The sequence below is a fragment of the Nothobranchius furzeri genome, chromosome 12 (genome assembly GCF_043380555.1).
Source record: "Nothobranchius furzeri strain GRZ-AD chromosome 12, NfurGRZ-RIMD1, whole genome shotgun sequence".
In the NCBI taxonomy this organism is placed as follows: domain Eukaryota; kingdom Metazoa; phylum Chordata; class Actinopteri; order Cyprinodontiformes; family Nothobranchiidae; genus Nothobranchius; species Nothobranchius furzeri.
In genome coordinates this window covers 56,074,311-56,087,785 of record NC_091752.1, presented here as the reverse complement: position 1 = coordinate 56,087,785, position 13,475 = coordinate 56,074,311, and the positions used below count along the sequence as shown (strand labels likewise).

At 42.3% G+C, this 13,475-nt stretch overlaps 1 protein-coding gene and 1 long non-coding RNA gene across 14 annotated transcripts in view; one reads left to right on the top strand and one right to left on the bottom strand.

Annotated features, from left to right (window-relative positions):
• Window positions 1-13,475, top strand: part of tex2 (testis expressed 2) — a 43,531-nt gene that overhangs the window by 22,778 nt on the left and 7,278 nt on the right. For all 13 annotated transcript variants that reach the window (XM_015945659.3, XM_070542729.1, XM_054750561.2 and 10 more), the window contains 5 exons: window positions 946-1,146; window positions 3,430-3,793; window positions 4,340-4,623; window positions 9,426-9,569; window positions 9,651-9,750. In XM_015945659.3, the coding sequence (XP_015801145.3) occupies window positions 946-1,146; window positions 3,430-3,793; window positions 4,340-4,623; window positions 9,426-9,569; window positions 9,651-9,750 (1,093 nt within the window). The remainder of the gene's footprint in view (window positions 1-945; window positions 1,147-3,429; window positions 3,794-4,339; window positions 4,624-9,425; window positions 9,570-9,650; window positions 9,751-13,475) is intronic.
• LOC139062175 (uncharacterized) lies at window positions 8,049-13,466 on the bottom strand. The gene is made up of 3 exons (XR_011515759.1): window positions 13,337-13,466; window positions 8,507-8,611; window positions 8,049-8,374 (listed from the first exon to the last, which is right to left on the bottom strand). It is a non-coding gene; the product is annotated as an uncharacterized lncRNA (long non-coding RNA).

Below are 13,475 nucleotides of genomic sequence, written 5' to 3'. Positions count from 1 at the left end.
ATGCTCCAGTGTTTTTGACATCCTCATCTATTAGATATGTTTTAAATGGAAAAAGCTCTTAATGCTAGTGTTCTACAACCCCCCAAGGTGCTTTACAACACAGCCATTCACACACTAGTGGTTCTGTTATTTCACATTTTTTAAACATGTGTCTTATTTCTGTGAGGGTGAAGGCCAGGTAGTCAGTCCAAAGGATTGTGAAAAACCAAACCCACCAGACAGACAGACTGTTCATCTGCTAACGCCATAGAAGCACCAGCTGCCACACCAGACCACCGAATTCACTACAAGACTTTGTCTTTTCTGATTTTATTTTCATTTTTAATTTCTTCATCACTTATTAATCATTTTTGTGGAAAAACTCTGTGTGTTTATGAGTTAAAGAGCAAGTCACCCCTTACAAGAAGCGTACTTCACTCCCACTTCATGTTTGAAAAATGCAACAAATGCTGTTGCCTAGCAAACCGAGAGGGTGGAGCCACTAACAAATACACACACTCACGACATTGTGACATCATAATGTACCAGTTTACATCATAGCATACCTCTTAGCCAATAGCGGTGGCAGATTTAAATTCAAATGTAGTGAAGAGTTTTTACCTGACAACGGCACAACACTGACAGTTTCAGGCAGAAAATTTAAATTTTACCTAAAATGCACTAAAGTGCAAAACTATTGACTACACGTGTCTGCAGCTCAATTAGACATGCATTTATATAGTTTATCAGAAAAAAATAGTTGATTTGGGGGTGACTTGCTCTTTAAATAATCCTAAAATAATTAAGGCAAGTCTCTGTTTACATGAAACGAGATGAAATTTATCTTGAGAATCTGGAGCTCCTCTTAAAACAAGAAAACTCATATTTTTGCTGCTTCCACAAATTCAAGTTAAAACTCAACCACCCAATGGAAAACGTTGATTTCTCCTCCTGCCTGTCTTTCAGGGCTGGATGAATGAGATCCACAGCTACGACCCGGAGATGTACCACGCCACCCTGACCCACTCTGTTTACGTCCGGTTGGAAGGTTCTGTCCTCCGTCTGTCCAAACCCAACCGGAACATTTCCCGCCGCGCCGCGCACAACGAGCCCAAACCTGACATCACTTACATCAGCCAGAAGATCTACGACCTGACTGACAGCAGGGTGAGAGGGTTATGGAAGCACTCCTGGTGTTTTCCTGCATGTGTGTTGTTTTGTTTGAAATTGAAAAATATATTGAAGTGGTCTGGTTCACCAAAAAAATATTTTTAAAGATTATTTCTGATTATAATCATTCACTGAGTTTTTCATGCAGGCTGAACATGAAAATAGTCTCCTACACCCATCTCCTGCGTTAGCTTCTGAAAATAGATGGTGAAACTCTAGGATTTGAAAATCCTGACAGATCTACGCTACACTGTCACTTAACATTCATGGACTCACCCACAACTAAGAAGTCTGTTGTTTTTGTGTCCAGGAAACAGCTGTTAGCATTAGCCACTCCACCACATGGCAGAACTCCTCCAGACTGTTATTTGTGGAGATAAAACATCAACATTGCAAATCAGAGTTACTTTGCTGTTAGCCAATCAGAGGTGAGATGTCCAAATATCAGGAAATAAAAGTCCAGAAAAGTTGTTCGAAGGTTTCCTTTGATGTGGCAGTTTTCTAGTTCCTGAAACAGGCACACTGGAGCTCTTTTTCCCCAAGTACGACTCACAAAGCATTCATTCCAACTAGACCACTGCTAATGAGTGTTCCACACCTCTAAAGTTGATTTTAATAATATATCTTTGAGTTGTAAAAACTTCTTGAGCTTAAAAAAAAGATTTGAAAACATTTCTAAAGAGTTTGGACAAAACAAAAAGAAACCTGTGTAATGTGTAAATATGTAGGTAAGTAGCTGAAGTGGACCCACGGTTTCAGCAGGCTGGTTTTGTCCAAAAGGGTTTAATGTGGACTGGGAACGGATCAGTGACACACTAATCAGCAGGAAACAGAAGATCTGACCGAGAAATCGAGGACTAGGTATACTGGGAGAGGGGATTACATAATAAGGACATGGTGCATGATTATTATGGATTGTGATGAGGCGACAGAGCAAAACAGGAAATGATGGCAATTCAATTTCAATTCAAGTTTATTTATATAGCGCCAAATCACGACACAAATCATCTCAAGGCACTTCACATAATAAACATTCCAGTACAGGTCAATTCCAATATAAGGTTTCCTATATAAGGAACCCAGCAGATTGCATCAAGTCACTGACTAGTGTCAGAGTCTTTACAAAAATCCTCATACTAAGCAAGCATTTAGCGACAGTGGAGAGGAAAACTCCCTTTTAACAGGAAGAAACCTCCAGAGGATCCTGGCTCAGCATAAGCAGCCATCCACCATGACTCACTGGGGATCGAGAAGACAGAGCAGACACACACACACACACGCACACACCAACACCAGCCCACACACACACACACACACACACACACACACACAAACAACATATATACCAAGTAGTGTTTCTATGGTTACATTGTGATTTCTTAGTAAATATTCTATTTAGTGAGAGATAAACTTTATTGTATTTATTCTAGTGAATCTATAATTAAACAGGTAATCTAGTAGTAGCACATTCAATGTCAAAGAAAGTAAAATGTTATTGTCAGAAGAGGGAGAATGTTTAAGTGGTTAGCAACAGTGTGCTAGATGATGGCCCCCTCCATGAGGCTACCACAGCTCAGCAGAACATCATTGTAGCTTCTTCTGGGGAGAAAAACACTTAGAAAAATAATTAACGGCTGAAATTGCAGGAAATAATACAGTTAAAGAGCAAATTGTAGAAGAAAGCAGTAGAGTGTGGAAAGTGGTCAGTATGTCCTCCAGCAGTCTAGGCCTATAGCAGCATAACTACAGGGATAACTCTGGATAACCTAGCCTTTTAGATGGAGGCAGGGCACCACTGCAAATCCACCAAGAACAGGTCCAGAGTGTAAAAAACTACAAACATGACTGAAAAGGCATCAGAAAAATAAATCTTCACAAGAATGCTGCATTAATCCCACAACAGTGTCAAAAGTAAGAACTGTAGAGCAATGATCAAACCAGGATGCAGGATAAAGTCTGGTTCGGTTCACCTTGTGAAGACCTTTAAGGGTGTGCATTATGGAGTGGATGCATGCAGACACTGTTCACCAATTATTTATAATTTATACTTTTTAATTTATTTGGAGAGTGTCATAATATCTCTTCAAAGGTTTAGTCAAAAGTGAGTCGGATGTTAGGCAGGACCACACACGTTGTTCTTAGAAAACAAAGGGCAGGTTAAAATACTGCGCTTGTTTTAATTGAAAGAAAATAAAACTTGGGTGGAATGGGCATAAATTCAACTGAATTTCATGTTTGCTTTTATAACTTTTCTGTATTGCTGATCTTGTGAACCCGCAGATCTACTTGATGCCCCAAAGCCTGGCCAGGAAGAGAGTTTGGAACAAGAAGTATCCCATCTGCATTGAACTGGCCAAACAGGATGACTTCATGTCCAAGGCGCAAGGAGAAAAATCTGAATCTGGAGAAGACAAAGCTGCTGGGCTGGGAGAGAAGGTGGAGCGAACAGAGAAGGCTGAGAAACCAGAAGGCTCAGCCTCAGCGGAGGAAGCCAAGCGCCCAGCTTCTGGAAGAGCGGATCTGACAATCTATTTGTTTGGGAGGACCGGTCGGGAAAAGGAAGAGTGGTTTCGGAGATTTCTTCAAGCATCACAAGTGAAGTCAGAGGGGAGAGGTGGCAGCCTGTCTAGCATCTTCAAGTGTGGTGAGCTTCAGACGCGTTACAAACACAATCACCGCTTCAGGTGCAAACAAGCATGTGGCCCGCCCTTTCCGTCCACGTTTATTTGCTCAGGCGGAATAACCAATCAGATCCGTGCATAAACCTCAGCTTAAGGACCGCCAGTGAGCTGAGTGTGAAAGGGTCAGCAGGATTACAAGCACAGAGAGGCAGCATGTCATAGCACCGGTTCTCACATGGGGATATAAGCCCCGGGGGAAGAGACCTTATATGAAAGGGAACAGGAAGTGTGTGGGTCCACTGATAAAAGCAGTACAAGGTGGACAGGATTACTGTTCAAATGGTTTGCTTAGCAAGCTGCTTCGCTAACCTGCACTACAATTATGCTAACTACGTTCAGCACTGCAGTTCACTGACAACTGAATACAAAGGAGATGCTAATTATCCACGGCGCCCAAACCCTTGCTTCGTGTACGAAATGATGGATTGATTAGGATCTTGTTCATGCATAATTTGTACGACCCCTAACCCCCTCTGTCCTCCTCACCCTGCTCCCCCCACTCCTTCCAGCCTTCTTGCCCTCTCACAGCCGCAGTGGCAGTGCCGCATCTGCCAGCGTCCTGGAGGCTGACAGCAGGAGCAGCAGCCGGGGAAGCCAGGAGGAGCTGTCTCAGCCGCGACGCAGAGAGACCTCCGCTCCTCTCTCACATGCTGGAGGGGCGAAGCAGAAGATGCTGCTGGACTATAATGTCTACATGGCCAAATATGTTAACCCTCAGACCCCTCCGAGAAGCCCGAGTGCCACTGACAGCCCTGGGCACAGCCCTGAGGGAAGCCCCAAAGCTACCAAAAAGGTACGAGACAGATGTCAGCCATGGACGAAGGCTTCTGCGTTAGAATCGATCCTCTGGTTTACGTGTAAACTTTCATGTCATGCATGGAGTTCGTCTACTGGAGGAGTAACGGGGTTATGTCTGAACTGGTTTATCATTTGCTGGTGGTGGTTCTGCTAAACAAGAGCTAACAGAGACACATGGTCCTTGGGCTCCTGCACCTGCTTTTGACAAATATGTGTCTCCAGATCTACAAATAATCAGACTGACTTGTCTTCACACTTTCAAACAGGCATCATTTCCCTTTTCATAAAAGAGGCCTAGCTAAAAGCATTTAGCCTTGTTTTAGCTAAGAAATGCCTGCTTGCTGTTGCAGCACAAAAGTGAGAAGTGGTTCTTTTTCACGGTGTTGATTTACTCCAGAGTGATCTTTCAATGCCAAAGTAACCAAAACTGCAGATATAAGGTACGTGTGTGCATTTGTAGTCAAGTAGGTCACTAATTAATGAAGTTGGTTTCCAAGGCGATTAGGGGGTAGTGTTGCTCACATGTGCTTTCTGTGTCTGGACTGTTCTCTTTATGTGTTTAAATAATCAACATTTACAATGATCAGACAGAGGCCCAATCCCAATACTCGCACTCTTGCGCCCTTCAAATGCACGATCCCGACCAGGGGTGCAAGTACGTAGGGTGTCTCGACTCACAGTTGATCACGCCCCTTTTGCGCCCTTGATCCGCACTTCACCCAAGTCTGCACTGATGTGGATTTGGGTTAAGTGTATTGCCCAAAATCCGTTGCTGCAGGAGAACAGGCTCAAGTGCCTTTTCTGAACAAATGTATTTTCTACTGAAAGTTGTCCATTTTAGGACAATTAGTTGATGCTCTAGAACTTTTAGACAAAGCAGCAATGAATGTAAAATGATTTCAAATAATTGTCCGATTGTTTGTTTGAAAGCTGTTAATGACGTTTTTTTTTTAAGTATCACAGCGACCAGCATCCTGGGATGCTCCCTGTCTATCGCGTCATACCCGTGTCACAACCCGTGCACGCGCATTGGGTCCACAGCGCGCGTGTGAACGGGACTCGCGCGCGTGTGAACGGGACTCGCGAGCGAAAATATACATGGCGAGAGGTCATTTGTGCACAGAGAGGGAGCAAACTGTGTCTGTGAGCGCACAAGGATGTGCACAAGTGACAAACCTGCGTGCGCGCGTTGTCAACGAGCACACGGCAGAGGAAAACGTGCGCGCGCGGCAGCCTCTGTGCGCGCTCGGCAGCCTCTCTGCGCGCTCGGTTTCTGACTCCTGCTCGCTCGGCTGTAAGGGCTTTTGGCACTCTGGAGGCGTGGCCTGTGGCAGATCTTGTCTGTCCTCTGATTGGTTAGTTCACCCCGCACTTTACCCTCTATCTATATAAAAAAAGTCTGATGATCAGTAGTTGCTGCCATAGCTCAGCTGGGAAAGTGGGTGACTCTCGCCCCGGAGGATACAGGTTTGAGTCCGGGCAAGGAAAATGTAGTAGACGTCATGTTAATTTTTTTTAATTTCAGGTATTTTACAGTTGTGACCGTTCAACTGTCATTAAACGTCCGAATGTTTGCTGGGCAGTGTTTTAAAAAGTGCACATAAGCTAGATGGTTTTAACCATATAAAATTACATTTTTTGTGATACTGGAAAAATACATACTGAAATAAAACTACTGATTGAAAACTTTATGACTGTGGTTGTACAATATATGACTCACTAATACACTGCAAACTCCCTTAGAGTGGGGCTTCCAGAGAGAGAGAGAGAGAGAGAAAAGTTCTTGCCTCATTAATGAATTGTTTATTTTTTTCAGTATTTAATTGACAAATTATCCTTTCAAATAATTAATTGATGAGTTACATAATTGTCCATTTCATAAAGAAACTGCATATCAAGCTTTCATTCAGATGACCTTCAACAGTGCTGCACCCTGCTGAGGGACATCCGAGTAAAACCTTGAGATGGCCATTTTCTGTTCACTAACTTGCTTTAGTAAATCCTTACTTTTGTTAAATAAATCAGTTGTTGAACCCCCACTCCTCTGTTTGGTCTCCTTTCTTATTACAGCCCACCACTTCCAGTCTGGGTTGTAACAATCTGCAGACAGATTTCTGAGTATCTCCTCCTTTACACAGATCCTCACTGAGCCAAGTACTGTGAACAAATAGTTTCTCCATGATATTATCCAGCAAGGTCCCGTTTTTGTCAAAACAAGGGTGAGGTAATGAAAAAATAGAAATATTTCATTAAATTAACATTTAAATTATTTATATGCATCATTAAAATAAAAAAAAACATGTTTTGAAATATATAAAGTGCACCAAACTTGACTCAGTCCATTCAACAATTCTAAATGGACAATTATGTAACTCATCAATTAATTATTTGAAAGGATAATTTGTCAATTAAATACTGAAAAAAATAAACAATTCATTAATGAGGCAAGAACTTCTCTCTCTCTCTCTCTCTCTCTCTTTCTCTCTCTCTCTCTCTCTCTCTCTCTCTCTCTCTCTCTCTCTCTCTCTCTCTCTCTCTCTCTCTCTCTCTCTCTCTCTCTCTCTCTGGAAGCCCCACTCTAAGGGAGTTTGCAGTGTATTAGTGAGTCATATATTGTACAACCACAGTCATAAAGTTTTCAATCAGTAGTTTCATTTCAGTATGTATTTTTCCAGTATCACAAAAAATGTAATTTTATATGGTTAAAACCATCTAGCTTATGTGCACTTTTTAAAACACTGCCCAGCAAACATTCGGACGTTTAATGACAGTTGAACGGTCACAACTGTAAAATACCTGAAATTAAGAAAAATTAACATGACGTCTACTACATTTTCCTTGCCCGGACTCGAACCTGGATCCTCGGGGGCGAGAGTCACCCGCTCTCCCAGCTGAGCTATGCCAGCAACTATTGAACATCAGACTTTTTTATATAGATAGAGGGTAAAGTGCGGGGTGAACTAACCAATCAGAGGACAGACAAGATCTGCCACAGGCCACGCCTCCAGAGTGCCAAAAGCCCTTACAGCCGAGCGAGCAGGAGTCAGAAACCGAGCGCGCAGAGAGGCTGCCGAGCGCGCACAGAGGCTGCCGCGCGCGCACGTTTTCCTCTGCCGTGTGCTCGTTGACAACGCGCGCACGCAGGTTTGTCACTTGTGCACATCCTTGTGCGCTCACAGACACAGTTTGCTCCCTCTCAGTGCACAAATGACCACTTGCCATGTATATTTTCGCTCGCGAGTCCCGTTCACACGCGCGCTGTGGACCCAATGCGCGTGCACGGGTTGTGGCACGCTTTAAACGCCATACCTGTCTCAACTCAGCAATTATTTGCACACTTGTGTACTATGCACTCGATGCCTTACTGCACACTTTCTCCAATAGTGCACTTTGCTGAAGACCAGGGAGCAGTGTGAGTATGTCATGTCTCGTGGAATGTGTTTAACCCAAGACATACAGTAATCTGACTCGACGAGCAGGTAGGAAGAAATTAAAGTCTTTATTTATATAACTGGAACAAAAGGTGCACAGGGAAGTCCTGTGGAGAAAGTGAGCAGTAGCTCGAGTCCATAAACGTTCGGGGAGAACGAGGTGAGGAGGCCGAGGTGAGCTCAAGTCAGTCCAAGGGTGATGAGGAAACAGGTTAGACAGCGGAAGGGATCCAACCAGGCACAGCGGAGGAGGATGGGACGTGGTGAGAATGTCCAGTCAGTAAAACAGCGAGTTGAGGCAGGTTGACTGAGATTCTGGAGAAAACAAACAACATCCAGGTTTCAGGGTAATCCAAAGAGTAATCAGAGCGGTCCAAGTTCAATAATCCAAAATATCCTATATTCGAGTAACGAGTTCACAAAACAAGGGCGAGTGGCTGGTACTACCTCTACAGGAGCAATCATCCGGCGTAATGAGGTGTCACCATCCTCCTTTTATACCCGCGTTCCTGATTGGAGATGTTCTGCAGCTGCGGCCCCCTCCGCTGTCACCTGTGGAAAATCAGTCAGAGTGAGATGGGGGTGATGTCACTCACCTCGGCTCAGGAGCATCACAGAGTATTGGGATTGGCCCGGAAGAAGTATAAGGATATTTAGCAAAAATCTACCTAAACGCCCCCTAGTGGCTCACTGCAGTATTGGTTTTAATCCCTCCCCTTCATGTGAATAAAGAGCACATTTTTATAACCATAAATAAAATTACAACTTAGATATTTGCTTACAGATTTTAAACCATATTGACACATTTTGTACCTTGCTATATGATCAAATATTTATTTCCCCCTATCTGTTTAGTTATTTGTTGTTTACAAACATGATGATTGTGTGCAGCAGATTATCTTCACTCCACAGCCCCTTCAAAATCCACACAGCAGCAACAGAAGATGTCTCATCCAGTTATTGTGTATTTTCTAAATTTGATGGTGGGTTGCACGTTTGTCTCTTTTTATCTTCTCCCTGAAATGGACAGGCGGCCCAGTGACGGCTCTGATCCAGACCCTCCTGCAACCGTTGAGGGGGGACATGTCAGATGGAGTGATGACCAGATGTAGACAGACTGATTGGTTGCATGATTAATTTGGGAAATTATTCCAGTTTCCAATATAACTGTCATCACTTATAGCTAAATTAAGTCAAGTAACAAACAGTGTGGTCAGCTCTTGTGGAGTGCCTTCTTTGTCATGGTTACCCTTTTGTGCTAGTGTCAGGTCACGAGGGGCCCCAAAAGAGTGTGGGGAACCCTAATCAGAACACAAGAATTTCTTCTAACAGATCTAAATATACCATGTTTTCTCTTGTCCCTCAGTTGCAAAGGAGTTCAGAGGTCACGGCGGAGCCCGAAGCTTGGGTCAATGCTTTTCTGGGAAGAGTCTTCTGGGACTTCCTGAGAGAGAAGTACTGGGCCAGCATTGTCTCCAAAAAGATCCAAATGAAGCTCAGCAAGATCAGGGTGAGTGTTGGTGGAAACCAACTCTAACGCGAGAGGAGGCTCGCTCTTTTCTCACATTTTAAACTGACCTCCATGTTTCAGCTGCCATATGTAATGAATGAGCTCACCCTGACCGAGCTAGATATGGGCTTCTCTGTTCCTAAGATCCTCCGTGCCTCCAAACCATGGGTGGACCACCAAGGTAGGAAAGAAATGACACTAAATATGTTACAGCGTTGCTAGTCTATTTTTCTTATTTTAAACCAGATCCTCGTCATCCTGTTTGCTCGTCATCTCAGTGGGTCAGGACCACGTCCCCTCCCCCATCTCCTCTGCAGGCTAGCCTTGTGTGCGAGGCTTGCAGCATTAAGCCACAGTAATTAAACTTCACATCTTGGTTACCCTTCATTCGCTGACTCGCCCTTAAGTCTCAGCCAATAGTCCAGAGATCTAAGACGTAATTCCAACTGGATGGGAAGGAAAAGTAAATAAGCTTAGGGAAACACAGAGATGCTGTACGCTTATGTTGCTTGTTTTTTCATGTTTTAGTCCTGTCAGTGTGAAGCAGGAATAGTATGATTTTTAAAAGCATTCATGTTTTCTTGAGCTCTGATTGAAGAGGAAGTCGTATGAATGCTGACGGAGTTCAGAGTCATTCTCCTGTCAGTCACATTTCCACACCATCTACAATCCTGATGAGTGTTTTGGCTCACACACCCCTGATGCGCTCAAACAATTCAAACAATGAATCGCTGGATGATCCCAGATGGGGATATGTATTGGTGAAATTCTGGCGATACGATACGTATCACGATACAGGGGAGACGATACAATTTATCACGATACATTGAGATACATTCAGCCAAACAATATTAGCAATTTTTTTAGACTGAGTTAATTGTATCAATAAACAGTCCAAACTGATACTGAACATGTTTAACATGAGTTATCTGAACCATTATAGGGGGACTTACATTTCAGTGGTAGACACAAAGCCCATTGCACACTGCTGCCAACTAGTGGTCGGCGTTTGAATTGCACCAAAAGAAAATAAATCTTTGCATGTAAATAATTCTAAAAACTCGACACACAGCTTTTGAATATTGATATAAAGTCACAGGACAAAATATCACAATATACTGACATATCGATATTTTCTGACATCCCTAATCCCAGACCATAATGAGTTGTGAAGGAACGGCATTTTAGAACACGCTGTAAAGTGTAAACAAAAACAAACGACTGTCATTTGAAACCTGATAAATAACAAACACCACCAAACAGAGCTTATCAGGAGCTGAAATGATGCCAAATATCTTAAAGCAACATGCAAGCTTTGCTTTCATTAAACTTTTACATGAGTTTACTTCACAGTTGATTTAAGTGGGTCGCCCCCTGAAAAATCTGGGACAAAGGAGGTTTGGGTTGCATCAGCTGTTCCGTTAGAAACACTCAATGTTTGGGAATTTCATGGAGCCAACTGTTGAATTTAACTGTTAAGTAGACGTTACACAATTTTTATGCGTTTCTTTTGTAAACATGATTAATTGAAGTAGACTTGAGCTATTTATTGACTAAGTCAAATGTACTAAATTTCCTTGCATTGACTAAATGTGATAACCATGACTAATTTAAATCAAAACAATCATATTCAACCACAACCAGGAATGACAGACTGCACTGAAAAAAATCCTCTGTTGGTTTAAGTCTCTTATTCCTTACATGTAGTTTCTACGTAATTGGATCACGTTTGTTAGACCAGCATGATTAACCTGTGTAATGCTGGTTTATACTTGATTCCTTCTGGTTAGGGTAACTTAAAAAGACTGTGTTTATTATTAAGTACGCTGATGACAGATTGGATTGAACAGATTTCCCAGCATGCCATGCTCTTTCTAAAATGTTGAAAATTAAAAGAAATCAATTGTTTACTATTTTAGTTCAATTCACATTTAAAGTATTATTAATTTAATGAAATATATATATATGTATGCCCTAAAAAGCAGGTAATGAGCAAAAAATGGAGAAATACATAAACATGGGCTCAAAGGTTCAAAAAGCATTCAGCAGTGTCTCCAACTAGAAGGACACCTGTGGAAATCACAGGGAGCATGTGCAACATGGTCTAGACAGATAGGGGTACAGACACCCCAGCCCCAAGCTCCTATCGTCCAACTAAAACTGGATGACATTAACAAAATCAACTTACTTTAGCTCATAAAAATCATGTTGAGTCAACACAATGAAATAAAGTAACTCCAAGGAGCATTTTTTTCAGTGCATGTTCCTAATTGGTAAAGGTAGGGAATTTTTTTTGTCTGTAGTTTTAGTTAAATGTTTTATACACCTCAGAATGGATTTTAGTGAAACTCTCAGGAAGTTCTGACTGGTTACTTGGATGCAACTGATTCCCATTTAGAGACAATCCAATTAAAGATTAGCCTGGCAAGCCAGACTAAATAAATGTATTATTTAGTCTGGCCATGCTCCATTGACGGTTCTTGGTTGTGGGGCGGGTTCTACCGTTGTCTTTCAAATGATCTCCGCATTCCACTGGACAATGAATGTGACATACTCTTGTTTCACTCTGTTGCATCATCCCACCCACCAGGCATATAGAGTGCCCTGATTGGCTCACAAAGCGGATAAAGCTCTGTGATTTGTTCACTAAGCAGATAGAGCACTATGATTGGCCCACCATTATGGACCAATCACAGTTCTTTATGTGTTTGAAACCCCTCTAGAGAGCTGTGATTGGCTAGCCAGAGTCCTGGTAGGAGCTGAGGAAGTTCCAATGGAGCATGCCTAGACCAAACTTTGCAAAGCAAGAATTTGGTCTAGTTCACTAGGCTAATTAAAGATGGCATCCACAGCTAATCCACAAAGGTAAACCCCAAAATGGCTGCAGCTCACTTCTACATGAGTCGTGTTTTGTGGTATTTATGTGCAGAAGGGCCTGGGTTTGTATTGATGACATGTGCAGCTCGACACTCTTACCTCAGAAAAGCACCCAAAACAAAACATTTTCACTAAATGTTACTTTCTGCAGAAGCAGAGATGAACCTTTTGACCCCATGCTGTTTCATCAGAACCAGAACATAAAGAGCGTGATGATTTTATAGAGATTTCTTTAGAGAGTTTAATCCTTTGTCTGGAGCAATGGCCGCTGGGAGATTTTACTTGAACAATCTCAAACTCATTTTTTTCTGCTTCGGACAGACTGTAAACTGGATCTGTCTGTGAGCAGCACAGTAATGCTTGGTTGTGCCTTTGGCTGTAATCTCAAGCAGTTACACAACACCGTCATCACCAGCAGACACGTTTACACAACATCACAGACATCCTGACTCTGGGTTAGGGCCGCTCTGAATGCATCCATGATTAAATCTTTAACCATAGAAAATAACAAACAACCGTAATTATCTCCGGTCCACAACATTACAAATGACTTTGGCCTAAAGTAGCATTTAGTTTGGTATGAAATCAAACCTGTCTGACTCACATTGACCTGGACGTTGTTCCAGTGTGGGACTTAAATGGTCTTGTGAGAAAATAAGATAAATCGTAAAGAAATAAGAGTTAAAACAACCACCTGGGAAATGTGATCACTACTACACAATCACTTTAGGACGTTTTCCATCAGAAACACCATTTACACTAGTTAGTTTGGTTTTAATTCACTTTCACTGGCGTTCAGCTCATAACCAAACACAAGCTCTTTTATAATGACTCCAGGTTTTCTTCTAACACCTGCAGCATCTCATAATAATACCAGACTCAGCCATTACCTCTCTGGTGTTTAGTTTCCATCTTCTGTCCCAGATGCAGCTCTGTTCCATCCATACTGTACAGATCAGGTGTCTTTAGATAAGAGCAATAAAGGAGAAGGGCAAAAAGGAAATAATGAATGTTAGGAGCTGAGATTCA